Consider the following 17,422-nt stretch of genomic DNA (forward strand, 5'->3'; position numbering starts at 1 on the left):
GGAGGGCTTGATGCTGCTTGTCGACGAAGTTTCGTCGTCGCTCGAGTTGGTTGACGATGATGATCCCGAGAAATCAGGACCAACCGCTAACGGTCCCGAAAGGATCGGTGCCGCTAAACGATGCGAACCTTCTCTCCCGATGCAAAAGTAGAAGCTCCCGAACTTCATCTCCATTGGCTCTTCCAAGTAGGCATATGCATCCAAACGGGCGGGAGGGTGAGGAACAAAATCAACGAGATCAGTTTTGATCTGTTTACCTACATCCATCGCATTGCTTGCCACAGAAGATGTCGACGATGTTGAACGTGCCATCGAGATCAGCTCCTTGTCGCCTCTAATTCCCACAGATGGCGCCAATTGACAAGGTATTAACTTGTCAATGCCTACGAGTTGTAGACTAGGGTTTCGTGGAAAGTAGAGGGCAAGTAGATCTAGAGGGTTTCAGTCGAAAAAGTACTCGGCTGCTAAAAATCTAGGGTTGTGTTGACAATGAATCGATCCTTTCTTTCTCCCTCGACTCCCCCTTATATAGGAGGTGGAGCCGAGGGTTTCGTGATGTGCAAGTTACAAACAACGAGAGACTCTTTAAGTTCGTCCCGTATTGGTTACAAGTCTTTATTCCTAATACAACTCTATCTTCCATATCGACACCCTGCTTAGGCTTCCGGGCTTCGTATTCTTCGGATCATGGGCCTTCAGTAAACCCCGGGTACCATCTTCGGCATGCCCATTGGGGATGTCTATGTCACCCTTAGAAGCGTCATTCAGATCTCATGCGGGAAAAACAAAGAAATTGTAGACATAATGGGATGAACCTCAAGTTATACACCCCCCCCCCCTCAAAATGCTACTGAATACCCCATCACATACGATATTAAACAGAATTCTAGATTCCTATTCCTATTCCTTTGTTCCAAATGACACCACGGGAATTTTTTCTATAAGAAATCTACCCTCCAAATTTTTTATGTTGTTCTAAACGGGGAATTAGTGCTTGTCTGGTTCACATGATATCAAAAACACGGGAACGGGAAAACACACATGAATAGTATCGGAATTTATGTGCAAAATAAAGGATTAAAAACATGTGAATTTATTAAACTTGGGTAGTTTGGTTTATAGGAATAGAAAAAATCCGAATTCCTAATAAAAATGATCAAATTAAAGTCAAATCGCATGAAAATGTTCAACTAGGATGCTATTATGCCCCTAATGACATCGGTCTTGTTCTCCGCACATAGGAATTTGAAAAGGGGGTCCATGTGGATTATAAATTCCTACTTTTCTTTCCTTTAGCCCCGTTTGGAACGGAGGAAAAGTGTCAGAATTTTGGAGGATATGATTCCTATAGAAAAATCCATGCTGTTTGGAACAAATTAAGGAGCACGAATCTAAGGTTTCCTTTGAAATTCCTATGCAATAGCTATTCCATAGGAAATTTGGAGGAAAACTAACATGATGTCTCACCTCATGTTTTCGTCTACCTGTCTCGATAGTTATTGTGTAATATCCAATTGGCGTTTTTTAAACTTTCCGATTGTTTTGTTCATGTAGGAATCATGATACATGACATCTCAATTCTTGTGTTTTCCTATTCCTAGGTTTTAAGTTCCTTTGTTCCATATGGGGCCTTAGAATTGAGATTAAAGGAAAATTTCATGTGCTTTTCCTTTACTCAATTCCTTTGAACCAAACGAATGAAGTGCCAACATGGAGAAGTTTCCTATTCCTATGGTACTCATCCACTTCTCATTATGACCAAGCATGCCCTTAAGCATGGAAGCATATGCATGAGCCATTGGATCCCCATGCTGCATGGAACAACATTGGAAATGGCCTTGGCACTAAATGTATGCGTGCATATTCCGTAGAGAAAATAGCTAGAGGTAGGAGAGGTAGCTAAGCCGTGTCTGCATGCACGGCTGATACATATCGATCGCACGGTGCATGCATGCATGCACACTGGTAAAGTGCAGACAGCACGCAGCAGGGCCATGCCAATTGCCCAACCCACCCTAGCCTAGTAGCTGGCCCAGATGGAAGGCTGTGCGAAGTGAGCACTACTACAGTTTATAGCGTGGTGTGTGCATGGGCGCACGGAACTAGAGGTCTCTACATCTGATGTGGGGAAGACTAGCTAGTGCCTAGTTGTGTTGACCGTGCCTGCCATCTTGAGACTTAGGTACATTTGCTTTTCTATCAGCACCTATGAAATTCTGAATGACATCCATGGGTGAGCTCTCTCTCCCTCCCTCTTCGTCTCCGCGGGTTCTCAGATCATCTTGGCCGCGCAATCAATGATTACCTGAAGATCGCTGGTTGCAGACAAGTAAACCAGTCAATCGATTCGTCCATGATTTGCAAAATGCTCTCAGCTGCATGCCAGAAAACATCAGCGGCTTAATCAACGCACTGTGTTTTGACTATTTTCTGCGCAACGGAATAGAGCTACAGAGGTCATGCTCTCACCAGCCTGCTCGTCCGTCCGCTTAGGGCATCTCCAGCGGCGCGATCCAAACGGACGCTGAGCGGCCGTTTTGGTCCGCCGTGATCGGAAATGCGTCTAGGCCTGCTCCAGCGGGGCGACGCAAAGTGATCGGGCCCGCGGAGACGCAAACCTGGCCAAATATGCGTCAGGTTTGCGTCTCCGCGGCGCGCCGAGCGTCCTCCATTTCTTACCCGGTCCCGCAAGTCAGGGACAGCGAAATCGACCGCTTCGATCTGCTTCTTTTTTTCCGTCTTTGCTGCCTAGTGCGACGCCACCACTCCAGCCCCACCCGCCGCCGTCTCGCCGCAGCGCCCCATTACTCGCCGTCGGCTCCGTTGTCGCCGCGCGGGAGAGCAGGATCGTACTCGGGCTTGGCTCCGCCGCATACATGCCGGCTGTTTTGGGGCCAAACGTTGCCGGTTGCGCCGCACGGCCTCGCCGCCCACGACCTGTTCGGTCAATTGCGTCGGTAGGTTTCTTACTCGTGTTATCGGCACTATTGTGCGCGGCCATTGATCCGCAGTTCGTACCCACGCAGATGGACATGTGGCAGATGTTGGACAAGTTCCGCGCGGAGGTCGTTGACTCCTCTTCCGACGAGGAGTTCGATCAGTCGACGCAGACATTGCCAACTACTGCGGCATCCATGATCCACGAGTTCACCTCAAACCCGGAGCCGGAGCATCGGGGCTCTGTGAAGAGACGCTCCAAAAACCTGCCGCGCAACAGAGTGGCAAGACAGGCCCGCCTCCACAAGGACTACTTCCACCTCACCAATCTGGTGTTCCCAATGAGAACTACTAGGAATTTCAAGGTGAGCTGGTGGCGCCACTTCCTGAAGTTTCATCTTGGCAGGACTATCTACATATCAATGTAGATGTCACTAACGAGAACGTCTGCAAACAGCTGCAGACGGATCTGATTGAGCATCAGTGGACATTGGCTGGCCATGAAGATCATGCCTAGAGAAATACTATCTTATTTTCATGTAGACTTTTAAAAATTTAAATATAATAAGTATGACTTCGTTGAATTCCTTAATTTGTTGTTTGGAAACTTTATAATTGATATAAACGCGGAAATGCATCGGGCCGCTGGAGCCACCCCTAGTTGCAAACAGACACGAACAAAAATGATCTGTCTCGCGTCCGCCGCGCGACGCAAACAGATATTTCGGATGTCCGAAATGCGTCGCCGCTGGAGATGCCCTTAATCAATGCGGCGCTCATCGTAGTAGTATATACCCTGTCTAACCGCAGCCGCGCGCCTGTGGTCCGTACGTCGCGCGTCTGAATCTGATTTGACCCGTCATCGGTGGGTGACTGCATCGACCGGAGCCCCTCGAACTTGGCGCTGCATCCGTGGAATGTTGTCACCGTCATGCAGGCTGCTGTAGTCCTGCAAGTCAAATCTTTATAGCATACCAGCGCCACACTTCCCTGCACTGTGTGCTCTCATTGCTGCTACCTGCTAGTGCTAGAACGTCAGACTACGTTGTGGTGCTGCTTGGCCTGGATGCGAATTAGCACATCACAGCAGATATGCACGGCAGTCTTGCATTGACCCTCGACAAATTTAGAACATCGACCAGTTTAAAGTGACACAAACAGTAGTATAATTTGTTGGGGCTAGACTAGCTAGCTCTCTCTCAGATTGATCTCGCGCACATACACAAGACGTAGGTAGAAGAAATACGGGAGTTGTTTTCCGGCCGCACGTACAGCCCCTTTATTTCTCCACACCAAATCTGGACAGATTACAAGCCTTTTTATAGCTGAGCAACGCAGCACCCACGCAAGCTGAAACGTAGCTTCCACGCAACTTCATCAACGTGGTACCCAAGCAACTTCCGATCGCTCCGGCGCGCGTACGCCGCGATCCATCTTCTCTCGATCGTGAGTCTACCTCATCCGCGAGACCTCGGCCTACCCTGCGCTTACTACCTGCTCCCTACGATGCCACAAACCGGCTCGAACCAACCTGAACACGAACACGACTAGAACTAGACACACGCACGCCACGCACGCACACATACGCGCGGTTTATTTCCTAACAATCTCCCCCTAAACCGCGACCTACAGGAGACACGGATGGTCCTCCACGTCTGCGAGGAGCGCCTTCTCCTTCCTGGGCTGCCGGCAGTCACGGGAGAAGTGGCCGCGAACGCCACAATTCCAGCACTTGCCGCGCCGCCCCTTCGCTCCCGAGGCCACGCTGCTCCCGTCGTCGTCGTCGTCGTGGTCGTGGCCACCGCCGCGCTGACGGCGTCGTGCCTCCCATTGAGCGGCCGTGAGCAGCAGCTGGTCGCCACGACGCTCTCCGCCAACAGCCGCCTTGCGCCGCTCTGTCCGCTCCTGGAACGCCTTGAGACGCCCGAGCACGTCGTCGAAGCAGATGGTCTCGACGTCGCAGAACTGCTCGATGCCGGCCACCGCCGCGAACAGCGAGTCCGGAACGGTGTCGAGCAGCTTCTTCACCATCTGGGCGTCGCTCAGCGTCCCGCCGAGGCTTGCAAACTTGGCGGCCATGTAGCCGATCTTGCCAGCGTAGATGTCCAGCTCCTCGCCGTCCGCCATGATCAGCCGATCGAACTCGCCGCGGAGCGTCGACAGCCGAGCTGCCTTGACGCGATCCGCCCCGACGAACCGCGCCTTGAGGCACTCCCAGATCGCCGCCGCCATCTTCTTCGACGACACCTGCAGGAGAATGTCCTCCGAGAGCGCGCCGAGCAGGTATGCCCTCGCCCTCTTGTTCTTCTCCGGATCGACCGCCACCGTCGAGTCTTCCGGAACCACCGCCTCCCAGACGCCCTGCACGTCGAGGTTGGCCTCGACCTTGATCGCCCAGACGGTGTAGTTGTCGCGGGTGAGTATCGGACAGAAGAGCGGCATCGCGCTCCCCCCGGCGCCACCACCGTGCGGAACCAACGCCATCGCCGTGGCTCTGATACCAAATGTTAGGGCTAGACTAGCTAGCTCTCTCTCAGATTGATCTCGCGCACATACACAAGACGTAGGTAGAAGAAATACGGGAGTTGTTTTCCGGCCGCACGTACGTTGAAATGAGCATCAGCTCTCATTCTTCATTTCATCAAAGAAAATACATGCTTGTTCAGTGACAACCGACAGTTCAATTTAGCGGTTGCAGATCAATGACAGGGCCCTCCCTGATGGACCATTCTCTCGGCCGGGTACTCATGGTAGATATACCTGAATGGCTGAATACTACCTGATTGCAGATGAGTTTGTTGGGAGCATTAATCAAATCGGTGCATGGTGTATTGAGATTCAGATATACGGTCAGATTCAGACATAATACGGAGAGACAGGGATCGAGCGAGGAGACCGATCAATCTAGACGTACAGGGCCTGGCCGGAGCGGAAGCGTTCGCATTCAACGCACATCGCACAGTGGGCGCGCGGAAGAAGAGAGCTATACTCCTATAGTCCTGTACTGTATCTCGTGCGTGATGCACGCGTACTCCTTCAGTCTGCAGTGTGAAGGAAGAGTAGCGGTGGAGAGACGCGCGCGTGCTAGAGCTGGCCAGAGAGAGAAGGAGCTTGTGTTGGTGTGGAACCATGAATGCAGGGGTATACATGTAAGCGCATTGAATATCTCCTGCAGAACGGCATTCTTGGGAGGCCTGCTCGGCTTCATTCATTCATCACTCACTTCCCTCTCTGCGTCCGTCCCGTCTTCTGTCACCGCTCTGCGAAATGCCTTCTGCCTCCTCCAAACCTCCCACTTTTCTCTTCATGCCAGACAATGAATGAAGGTAGGGGAAGGGCATTGAAGTAGACAGTGCCAACGCCAGATGCCTGTGATTATGATCGTCAGCTTCATGCATGAGCTATGCTATGCCATGGCATATGGCAGCGCAAGGCTAGCGCTTGCTAGTTTGCAATTGACCATTCATTCTTGGAGTGTGTCCCTCGTCATGTATGTTTGTCCTTTTTTTTAATTTATCAATGGCAGCTATTTCTCTTGTCTGTGCCAAACCAAATCCGAGATAGACAAAGAGGACAGGCGTTAATGTATGCATGGGAAGAAGGTGAGCAGAAGATTACAAGCTAGGAGGAGGTAACCGGAGAGGAGCAAAAGGGATTGCATGCATGCAGTGAGTGAGTGAGTGAGTGCACTACCCCGCGTATCATGGCGTGTGCTCATCATCGCCTAATCCTCGCTGCTGCGCCACATCGATCCTTTTGCAGATACAGAAAAGATATCGACAGTTTGGCTACCTGCTATTCTCTCTCTTTCTCTGATATGCAAATGATCCAGGGCAAGCGTGTGATGGTGCCTGTGCCGGTGACTGAATCGTCTCGATGCATATCGATCGTACGAGCCTGTCTCCATGTGTTGTTGCTGCTCTGGCCCTCATGGAAAACCTGAGAGCAGCAATGGAAGCGCATGGGCGAGCCAAGACTACCCGAGTTTTCAGGGTTGTTTGGTACCCGGCCAAGTTTTGACAGGTCTAAGTTTGGCAAGTGTGACAGCTATGAAAATATGACTCTGAATTTGAAAGCTTAAAAGTGTGGAATAAGTTGGCAAAAAATCATTGCATGATAGATAGACTACTTAGATAATAAAGTGTGGAAAATTTACAATGTTGCAAAAATCAACACGTGTCAAATTGCCAAGTTTTGGCTTGGCAAAGTGGCAGGTAAGCAAGCATATGAATCACATACTTTTTCTTTTGTTGCCCTTAAACATTGTTTTTAGTATTAACTAGCATTTGGGAGCGAATCATTTTTGTTGTGTGTTTAAATGTGTTTGATAAATAAATTTATGGTTTTCATAATATTGTTATTCAATAAAAAATAGTAGTATGAGGTTATAGACACCACAAATACTAACAAAGATCTCGTATGATTGCTATGAAGCCACAATAAAAGTAGTTTAAATATGTTAACCATTTCTAATAATAAAAATAAAGAAGGGGAAAAAGGTTGCCCAATTCTATTAGATAAGGAGGAGTTTGATAGAAAAATAAAAGAAAAGTGCAACTGGCAACTGCTCTCTTGGTATTATTTAGCTTAACTTTTTAGCTCCCGCAAGCACACAAAGGCGAGCTTCTTTTTCGATTTTGTCGAGGATGATCATTGGAGGGAATGCTTGTTGTGAAACACCCTCGATCGTGTCCCGCTCATTCCAATATTTCTAATGCAAGGTCAGATGGTTAGATTGTGAAGTCACATATCCAAATAGAATCCTGCAAATAAAAATAGTAGTGTTAGGTTATAGACACCACAAATATTGTGTTAAATAAATATCCCTATAGTTACATACTACCTCCTTTTCAAAATGTAAGGCACCCTTGAATTTAGTTGTTCGACAACTTGCAACTATGACTATATATGATTTGTATTTATAATATGATCACAAAAAATGAATACATATATATATGAAATGGAAGAGATTTGCAAGACCCATGTAACAATACCATTTAGACATTCTAAAACCATACAGCCGTGCATTAAAACCCATGCGAAAAAACATGTCTTACATCTTAATTAGGACGGAGGTAGTAACACAGGTAACACACATGATAAACAAAAAAAAATGAACCTGGGTGCATACGCACCTAGTGTGTAAAAAGAAATGCCACCAAGGCTGCTATAGAATTTTCCAAATTGACGAGAGCTGTCGAATATTCGCCTTCCTTCCCAGTGCAGCTGATCATGATGATTTGTATTGCGGCCCCTGGATGCACGTATCTTTGACTGACGAGTGACAATCAAGCCGAACTAGACCTCTCGACGGGTTTTGAGTTTTGATGAGTGCGTAGGTGAATCAAGGGGAAATTTTCCGGCAAACCTATACACCGACCAGGTCGGTGGCTACCGGCCACCGCACACCCCTGGTCGGGTTTGGGCCAGGCCCAGTTCACTGTCTTTTTTCGGTTTTCGGTTTTCTGTTTCTTTTTTCGTTTTTCGTTTTTTTCCTTTTTCTTTTCTTTTGTGTTTCTTTCTTATTTTGTTTTTCTTTCTTTTTTTTGTTCAAATCTGAAAAAAATTTAAATTTCAAAAATGTTCAAAGTCAAAAAGTGTGCAAATTCGAAAATGTTCAAATTCGAAAATTGTTCAAATCCGAAATTTGTGCAAATTCGAAAATCGTTCAATTTCGAAATTTGTTCAAATTCGAAAATCGTTCAATTTCAAAATTTATTTAAATTCGAAAAATCGTTCAATTTTTGAAATTTGTTCAAATTCGAAAATTGTTCAAATTCAAAATTTGTGCAAATTCGAAAATTGTTCAAATTCAAAATTTGTGCCAATTCGAAAATCGTTCAAATTCGAAAAATTGTTCACTTTTTGAAATTTGTTCAAATTCGAAAATCGTTCAATACGAAATTTGTTCAAATTTGAAACTGTTCAGATTTAAAACAGAGAAAAAATGAGAAAAGAAAAAAAACTTGGGCCGGCCCAACATACCTGGCCTAGGTGTGCGCTGGTATATCCGCACCGAGGCCAGTCCTATACACCGACCAGGTCGGTGCCGATGCGGGTTGCCGCACACCCCTGGTCGGGTATTGGGCCTGGCCCATTTAACTTTTTCGCTTTCGTTTTCTCTTTTTTTTCCTTTTTTCTTTTTCCGTTTTCTGTTTTATTTTCTTTTTCTTTCTGTTTATTTTTTCTTTTGTTCAAATTAGAAAAGTTTATATTCGAAAAACGTCAAATTTGAGAATTACGAAAATTCGAAAACTGTTCAAATATGAAAACTGTTTAAATTCAAAATTTGTTCAAATATGAAAATCGTTCATATTCGAAATTTGTTCAAATTTGAATTTTGTTCAAATTTGAAAGTTGTTCTAATATGAAAATCGTTAAAATTCGAAAATTGTTCAAATATAAATTTTGTTCAAATTTAGAAATGTTCAAATTCGGAAATTGTTCATAGAAAAAAATACATTTTTTGTTCAAATTAAAAAATGTTCAAATCTGAAAATGTTCAGATTTTTAAAAAAGTGATTTATTTTTAATTTGATTTTTTTAAATTTTTTACAAATGTTCAGATTTTTAAAAAAGATTCTTTTTAAAAAGAAAACAAACAACAGAAAAAAAAAACGAAAAAGAAAAAACCAGCTTACCTGATGTTGGGCTGCGGCCCAGTTTAGTAATCCGGGCGCGGGGTGTGCGGCAACCGGCTTCCGCGCCGACCAGCTCGGCATACAGCAGCACCCCGCACCGAATCCACAGCGAATCAGTCTAAGCGAATCGTGGGCCGGCCCAACAAAGACCTGGGGTGGTCGGTGGCTGTTATACACCGACCAGGTCGGTGTAAAGCAGCTCCCGAAATTTTCAACCAAAATGCGTGGACTAGACCTCTTGACGGGTTTTGAGTTTTGAAGAGGCTCGACTGGCAATGCTGAAAAATAAGCAGACCGGGCTGGGCTAGAAGTAGAAAATTTTACAACAGAGTATTGGCCTGCGTATATGGACTTCACTTCGATAGGGTTCAAGTCCAAGAAAGGGGAAAGTGCTCACTATCGCTCAGCGGCATCTTTTATTTGGCGCTCTCAGCTGCCATTTGCACGAAGACGCCTGAAGAATGACCACAGCCGCATGGTGGGCCAGCCAAGGTAGGGTTCTGCTTTTTTTCGTATTCTATTTTTTCTCCTGTTTTTCTCCTTTCCTTTTTTATTTATTTCTATTTCAAAAAATCATGATTTAAATTGTCTATGAATTTATAAAAAATTAAGACTCAAAAAATTGTTAGCGAATTAACAAAATGTTCATGAAAATAAAAATTGTTCTTCAGTTAAAAATAGTTCATGAATTTCAAACAAAATGTTTTCGAATTTTGAAAGCGTTCGTAGATCGGAAGGAAATTTTAAAAATATATGAAGAATGCTCATGATAATTTTGAAGATTGGGAACTTTTTTTTAGATAAAACCATAAATGAAAACCACTATACTAAAAAAAACATCGAAATCATCTAGAACCTTCCAAAAACCAAAATAAAAACCAATATGGGCCAGCCCACTTAAGATTTTTTTCAAGATTCTCATGATATTTTTCAAGATGGAGAAATAACAAAAACAAAGCGATTATAAAATTCATAAAATAAAACTAGCATTACTAGAAAAATAATATCGAAAGCATCTAGAACCTTTCCAAAATCGAATAAATAACATGGACAAACCTCTCGTGGAGTGGCTTGGCCTCAAACATGTTCGAGCCTGCAGTGTTTTCCATACCTACTTCAACACTTGTGGCGGCGTCAGGTACCTGCGACGGAGGGTGCTGAGCTCTTGTTGTAGGGTGCGGCGATGGGGGTGGCGGTGAGGGAAAGAAGGGATTGTAGGAGTCGAAGCTGGCCGGATTGGGCGCGTCGGAGCCTTGGAGGATACGAGGGATCAGTCGAGAAATGCGGGGCGAGCAACGATATATTGAAAAGGAGGTGAATTATCGGTGTAATCACCGTGCTCGTCCACCTGTAGATTGCGAACAGGGGACACGTAGCGCATGAAGTCTGGGGAAACATTGGTCTACCGGTTGACGGACACATCCACTCCATAAATTTGCTTATGAGATGAGTGAGTTAATAGACTATTATTTTAATCAAGTGGGGTTAATCTAAGGGTACTAATTCTTCTGTGTTACTGTGCACAATAATTTTGGTGAACATTGAAAGGTTCAAGTTTACTCTTTTATATGTAGTGCAGATTTTGGTGGACATAGAAACGTTGAAGTTGCTCTTGCTCTGCATGCACTCTGTTTTCTTAAGATTACCTTCTAGAGTGTTATAGGGACGCATCGCCACAAATCAGAAATACCAGTGATTCCATCTCTTTATGGTAGTCACCCACTCTGTTATTACGTGGCTGGGACGCTGGAATCTATTTCAGAGATATCCTTGATATTATTCCGCATGTAAAACTCCACACAAGCAAGGTTCACTATCGCCAAATCAGTGAGATTGCGGATCTGGAAAATCTGATCGCATTGCACTTCCCAATCAACATGCATACATGTGTCTTCCTTTACCTTGAACATGGAAATCTGCAACTTGATTCTTCCTATATTATCTCAATCATCTTTTTCATGACAGTCATGGCGACTACCATCATCACCATATGCAACATCACGACCGTATCAATACCATCATAGTCATCAAACTCATCACCATGATCAGGAGCAACTGGCTCATGTGGGTCAAAGTTACATCCACGAGGGTTGTGGCCCCACTCAGAAAACTCTGAGTAATTTTGAACCTTTTTCACACTTATCTGGGGACGTCGTCCCCAGATAGGTATGAAAAAGGTTCAAAATTACTCAGAATTTCCATGTCTTCTTTTTTTTTGAAAATGTATTTTCATATCTTCTTTGGGAGAATAAGTAGTCAACTCGATGAATTATTGGAGAGCTTCTCAGAAATTTGCAAAATCATTGTTAGCTTGGATACCTCCCGGTCATTACTTTGGCTACAAAACTTCAAATGATGCAAGGTATTTTTTGGTGCAAAGTAAATTTGATATATTTTTAGTTGGTATACCCCAGTAGCCATGTATCTCATGCAGATGGAGCTGAAAATACAAAAGTTCAGAGGCAATATTGATAGCAGCAGATTCACTTGAGATTGGTTGTTGATAGCTTGAAAATTGTTGCGGATAACTTTGTTTTCCATTGTTGTTAGCTTCCATCGATCTTGTTCCTGAATTCTAACAACAACAAAGTAGATGAAAGCTAGCATAGTTGTATCATCAAGGTTGAGGTTACAAGACGTAAGTAAGCATTCATGATCACTTATTTGTTTCACATGGATTATTGTTTGTATTCGTGCATGGAAAACAAGAGTTTCACCCTACACTTATCACCCAAGATGTATCTATCAAGATCAACACGAACAAGTTGGATCTAAATTTGACTCACTGATTAATTTGCAGAAAGCTCGGTGAACATTATGAACCCGGCGATCCCCTCACCTAGGTGTATCCTTCCCAGGAGTGACAATATATCGCATCCTTGCTCCAAGAATCAAAAGGTTGACCCTCCACCGGTATCCATGCATATGGAGATTCAATCCATCAGCGTTCCGCCGTCCAGAGCATCGCTCTAACGACAGAGAGTGGTGCATCCTTACATCGCACATATGTGGATAACTCTGTGAGGGAGAAGAGAGGGAGAGAGAGAGGAGATATTCATCCAAAGGGTTGTTGTGTTCATGAGGAGAGAGAGCATGCCTCTCTTTATATAGGGGGTAAGGGAGGGACGGGCTTGTTCTCCGCAGCCCCCCAAGGGAAACCCTAGCCGCCTCAGAAAACCCTAGGGCACTCGTTGGGATGCCTAGGTGTAGGTATGCAGCCTTGGGAGAGCCCTTAGGGCTTAGGGTGCCATCTACATGGGACCCATATAGTCCCATGCAGCCAACCAAGGAGGGCTCAGGCGTTTGTCTATCCTTACGGGCTTCCCGCACTTCTCTGGTACTTTACACTAAAGCCTAGAAGCTTATGTTTCTCTCATAAAATTTACTGAAACAATTCCGTGAAATTCCTTAAATTATTTTGGTAACCCATAACATTTCTGAAGACTCGGGAACATTTTCGATAGTGTCTAACACTCATAGTATGTCTTGGATTAATTCCAGTATACCTCAAAACCATTCCTATGACACCAAAATGGCATTGATACTTCATGAAACTATTTATGTGCCACCGAAACTATTCCAGATGTTTCTCTCAACCCCATACTATAAATAAAACTCTCATAACAGGTTGAACCTATTTAAGCATGTCACCCAGCGGGTTTAGTAATATGTGGACATGACTTTGGACCCGATTTGGATCATCAACCAACATTGGACATCCATATTGGTTCCCACGTACACACGAATAAATTCCGTGCGTGCAACCTTGTGTTTGTGTATATGTTAATTCCTATCACCTCAAGATACATATGATAACCCAAGGCGAGAATTCGTTATCCCCGTGATCCAAACCATTTGATCACTATACCCACCATCATCGTTCCGGTATCATTATCTTTGCTCGTATATGTATTTTGGTATCCACGAGATCAATATCACAAAGTTTATGTGTAGACGATAAGGTGATAGCATAATATGGAGAGGGCTCAGAGTGTATCTCTCCATCATCATGTGAAGAAATATATTGATTTTGACCTATCCAAGTACCAGGCATACTTTTAAATGTACCACATCAATGTTGCTACAATTGCCTAGTTAGAACAATGTCTGTCAACAATCATGGCCCGCCTTCCGGTATGAGGATACTTGATATTCTCATGGTCTAAGGACTTGTACATAAGTTAACACTATTTATTATACTGACGATGCATGATGATAATATCTCGTAATATAACAAACACTTTGGATTGGTTCATTACCATTGTTCTGCTGATAATGTACTCTCACAGTGGATGGTATCATTGTTACATTAACAATACCCATAATCAAGAAGACGCGATCATCATACAACATATATGAGATAATCCTAGAGGTGGGACTAGGAAGAACTTGTTGTTTAGATCTCTACACGTGCTTGTGAGTTTTCCTTCGTATCTTTTTTTGCGAGGAAAGATTAGATATATTAAAACACGGTCCTTACATGAAGATCTAGAAAAACAACAAAATTACAAGATGGTCCAGCTAGATCTCGAGGATATTGACGATGAACAAGACGTGCCGTCGGCGCGTCGCCGCTACTCCTCCCATGACGCCTTGGATCGGACGGAGTCCCTCTGCGGAGGGGAAGTCGATGATCCTCGACTCCAAAGAGCCTCCACCATGCATCGCTATCGCCATCGCCGTGGTTTGCAACATCTTCACCTTTGGAAGCTTCATACACCCGGAACCGTCACTCCACGGCCATCGGCGAGGGAAGGACACGCAGCACAGCTCCAGGGAGCTGCGAGCGTGAGGAAGTGGCATATCCATGGCGGAGCTCCACCGAGCCGCGCCGCCGAAGAGGATGACCTCCACTTCAAGACGCCACCCCGACCACGCCGCCTCTTCAACGCCGCTAGAGGGATGCCTAATCAAACCTACACTGTACACATGACGAGATCCGGGGTTCCCCCACCCTCCCGCCGCTGGAGCGAGGTGGTGTGACCGGGTGGACTCACAAATCGCCTCTCTGCTAACTGTAGCGGGAGAGAGGAGACTCCAAGGCACTCTATCACTAGTAGTTTTCCTTCGAATCTAATATTTAAAAATCATAATAGTTATAGCATCAATAAAATATATATTAATTAAGAACTTGGAACACATAATAACAATTATTATTAGCTCTAGGCCATATTCTCCTCACTTCTTGTGATGGGTACATCGGTGGTGTTCGGTGTAGTGTTGATGGTTGGGATATCCTCGTCACGTGTCGACCACCATGGAGCCTACTGACATTGTTCCCCTCCATGGAGGTGTCATCGAGGAGCACCGGTTTTTGAGATTTCGGTGCACAATGAACGTCGTTGGCGGTGATTCCAAGGTGGTACCTTCGTCGGGACAGTCCAAGTCATGCCACTCACTCGACTCAACAGACACACGAGGGCGAATGGTAAGTTGATTTGGGAGTTCGGGTGAAGTTGTCTATCTTTGGAGGTGACCGACATTGGTCGAGCCGTGACCGGTTTTTACAAGGCGTGAACTTTGTGTGGCATTGTAGCGTCGGTATGTGGTGCTAGCTTTGGATTGTCGCTGTAAGGCGAACCATGTTGCTCTATTCGCTTGGCTATTCCCTCGATTTTTTTTTCCAAGCGATCCAACACGGGATCGATTTTCATTACCATCAAGATAACGAAAAACAGGTGTTCTAATGTAGCAGGAAAAAGAAAGAAGGGGATCGCCGCCTACTGCTAGCGTTCAAAGGGTTTATAGAAGCAAATTACAACTCATCAAAAGCCACACATCAAAAGCCAGAGGCACACATCTAAACAAACTCATCTTCCAGGTCGAAACGAAGCTACTCCGGGTGTGGGGGGGGGGGGGGGTGTAAAAGCAACAGTTGATTAGGCATCATTCTCGTCTGCAGTCGAATGTCTCTCCTGCCAGTTTGTCTCTTAGACGAAGAAGACGTAGCAGCAGCAGCTAAGCGGAGGAGCCTGTCCGCACCACTGATATTCTCTGCATCAGAAGGATTATGAAGACATGTCCAGTAATTCATAAAGACAGTAGAGATACTAATTAACTAGTTAGGTGATTTGATGAGTTTTCTCCTCAAAACATGCTCTATTTCTTAATTTTCAAATGGCCCAGCAAATAGCAGGCAATCCAGCAATTTTGGGTGTTTCTACTAGCTGGAACATATTGGAGGAACCACCGTGAAACTCCCAGGCCTATCAGGTGCTCCAATGGCCATGCCAACAGTACTCCAAACATAGTTTGTTGCTACACATTCAAAGATAAGATGAGAACCGGCAGGAAGCACTTCCCTCGATTAGAATGATACACCTTTTCGTGTTGTATTCTAGAAGAAAAAAAATCTGACTCTTAGCATTTAGTTATAGCCTTATAGGAGTGCATCCTTTTGCAGCACAAGATTTTCTTCCAAAATTCAAAAACCCAATTTGAAAGTTCCAAAATTTTCTTAAAAAGAGCGAGGATGTAGTCAATGTTGTATTTTACCGGTGTGTGAATTTTCAATACGAATTACCTTATACTGTATATTAGGCTCACAAAAATGGCAAGAGTGCATACCTGAGGTATGGTGAACAGTGCAAAGTTCGAAACTTCTAAACTTTGACAGACTTTTTATTTTTGCTGTGCATGTAATACTAGGTATTTCACGCAAAATTGTGTCCTCGTAGTGAACAATTGATTTGTTTTTGAAACTTTGAACTCAAGTTTTCGATTTTTTTTAAAAAAAATATCAAGTTACCTATTGCCCGTAGAAAGTCGCCGCCTATTTCTTTCTCGCCGGGAGGAGCCGTCGGCTGCATAGATAGAGCAAAACACCTTCGGTAGCAGCCAGGACTCTAGAAGCTGAAGCAGAGAGACCAGTCAATCATCTGGTGGTCAGCTAAGAGCGCTTGAATGTTCAGCCATCGCCTACCTCCGGAGAGAGAGACACGCAAAATCCACCAATCACAGTAATGCTAGGCGCTCCCTTCGCCGGTCTAACAGGTTAAAATCCACCGCGACTCGTTCCTCCGCAGCAACAGTTTCTGTGGTTGACTAACACTCGGCAGCCTCACTAAGATGGACGGCTGGACGCGCCACCGTGCCGGTCGGGACAGGGTAGACTGATATCGACTGAGTGTTCAAATAGCTGGTGCCATTGCACTGGCAGGAGAAGAGATACAGGTTCTGGTCGTCGATCGACTTAATTCGCAACAGCTAGCAGCCGACGAGATGGAATCAGGGGCGCTTCTCCTGGGCGTGTTTCTCGCGCTGCTCTGCGTAGGTGTCGTGCGCGCGGCGGACACGGTCGCCGTCGGCCGGCCGCTCACCCTTGGCCAGACGCTCGTCTCTCCCGGCCGCAAGTTCGCCATGGGATTCTTCCAGCCTGGTGAGTCCACGATGCATATCTGCATGACATTGCTCGACCGTGTATGTTCAGTGTGATGTGATACTTATCGCTATGTCCCTTTTATTTTCTGCCAGACGGAGGAGCCGCCGGAAGCTGGTACATGGGAATCTGGTACCACAACATCGCCGTTCAGACGCCGGTTTGGGTGGCCAACCGCGACACGCCGGTCTCCGATCCATCCTCGTCACGTCTCGCCATCACGCCCGATGGCAACCTCGCTCTATTTGACGGCACCGGCTCGATCGCTTGGTCCACGAGTGCCAACACCAGCGGCATAGCAAACGCTACCGACACGGTCGCCGTCCTTCTCGACACGGGCAACCTGGTGTTATCGCCAGCGTCCAACGCCTCCGCGGTGCTGTGGCAGAGCTTCGACCACGTCGGCGACACGTGGCTCCCCGGCGGGAAGCTCAGGCGCGACAAGCGCACCGGCGAAATACAGGGG

The 17,422-nt window shown here is 45.5% G+C and overlaps 1 protein-coding gene across 1 annotated transcript; it reads right to left on the reverse strand.

Moving 5' to 3' along the window:
- Positions 1 to 4,173: 4,173 nt before the first annotated feature.
- On the reverse strand, positions 4,174 to 5,088 carry LOC124705456. Its single transcript, XM_047237174.1, has one exon. The coding sequence runs from the start codon at positions 5,062 to 5,064 to the stop codon at positions 4,564 to 4,566; it is 501 nt and encodes a 166-aa protein (XP_047093130.1). The 5' UTR covers positions 5,065 to 5,088; the 3' UTR covers positions 4,174 to 4,563.
- Between the last annotated feature and the right edge of the window lie 12,334 nt (positions 5,089 to 17,422).

This window comes from Lolium rigidum, chromosome 4, assembly GCF_022539505.1.
Source record: "Lolium rigidum isolate FL_2022 chromosome 4, APGP_CSIRO_Lrig_0.1, whole genome shotgun sequence".
NCBI classification, from domain to species: domain Eukaryota; kingdom Viridiplantae; phylum Streptophyta; class Magnoliopsida; order Poales; family Poaceae; genus Lolium; species Lolium rigidum.

Coding starts and splice junctions, on each gene's coding strand:
- LOC124705456 (XM_047237174.1), bottom strand. CDS start 5,064: ATGGCGGACGGCGAGGAGCTGGACATCTACGCTGGCAAGATCGGCTAC.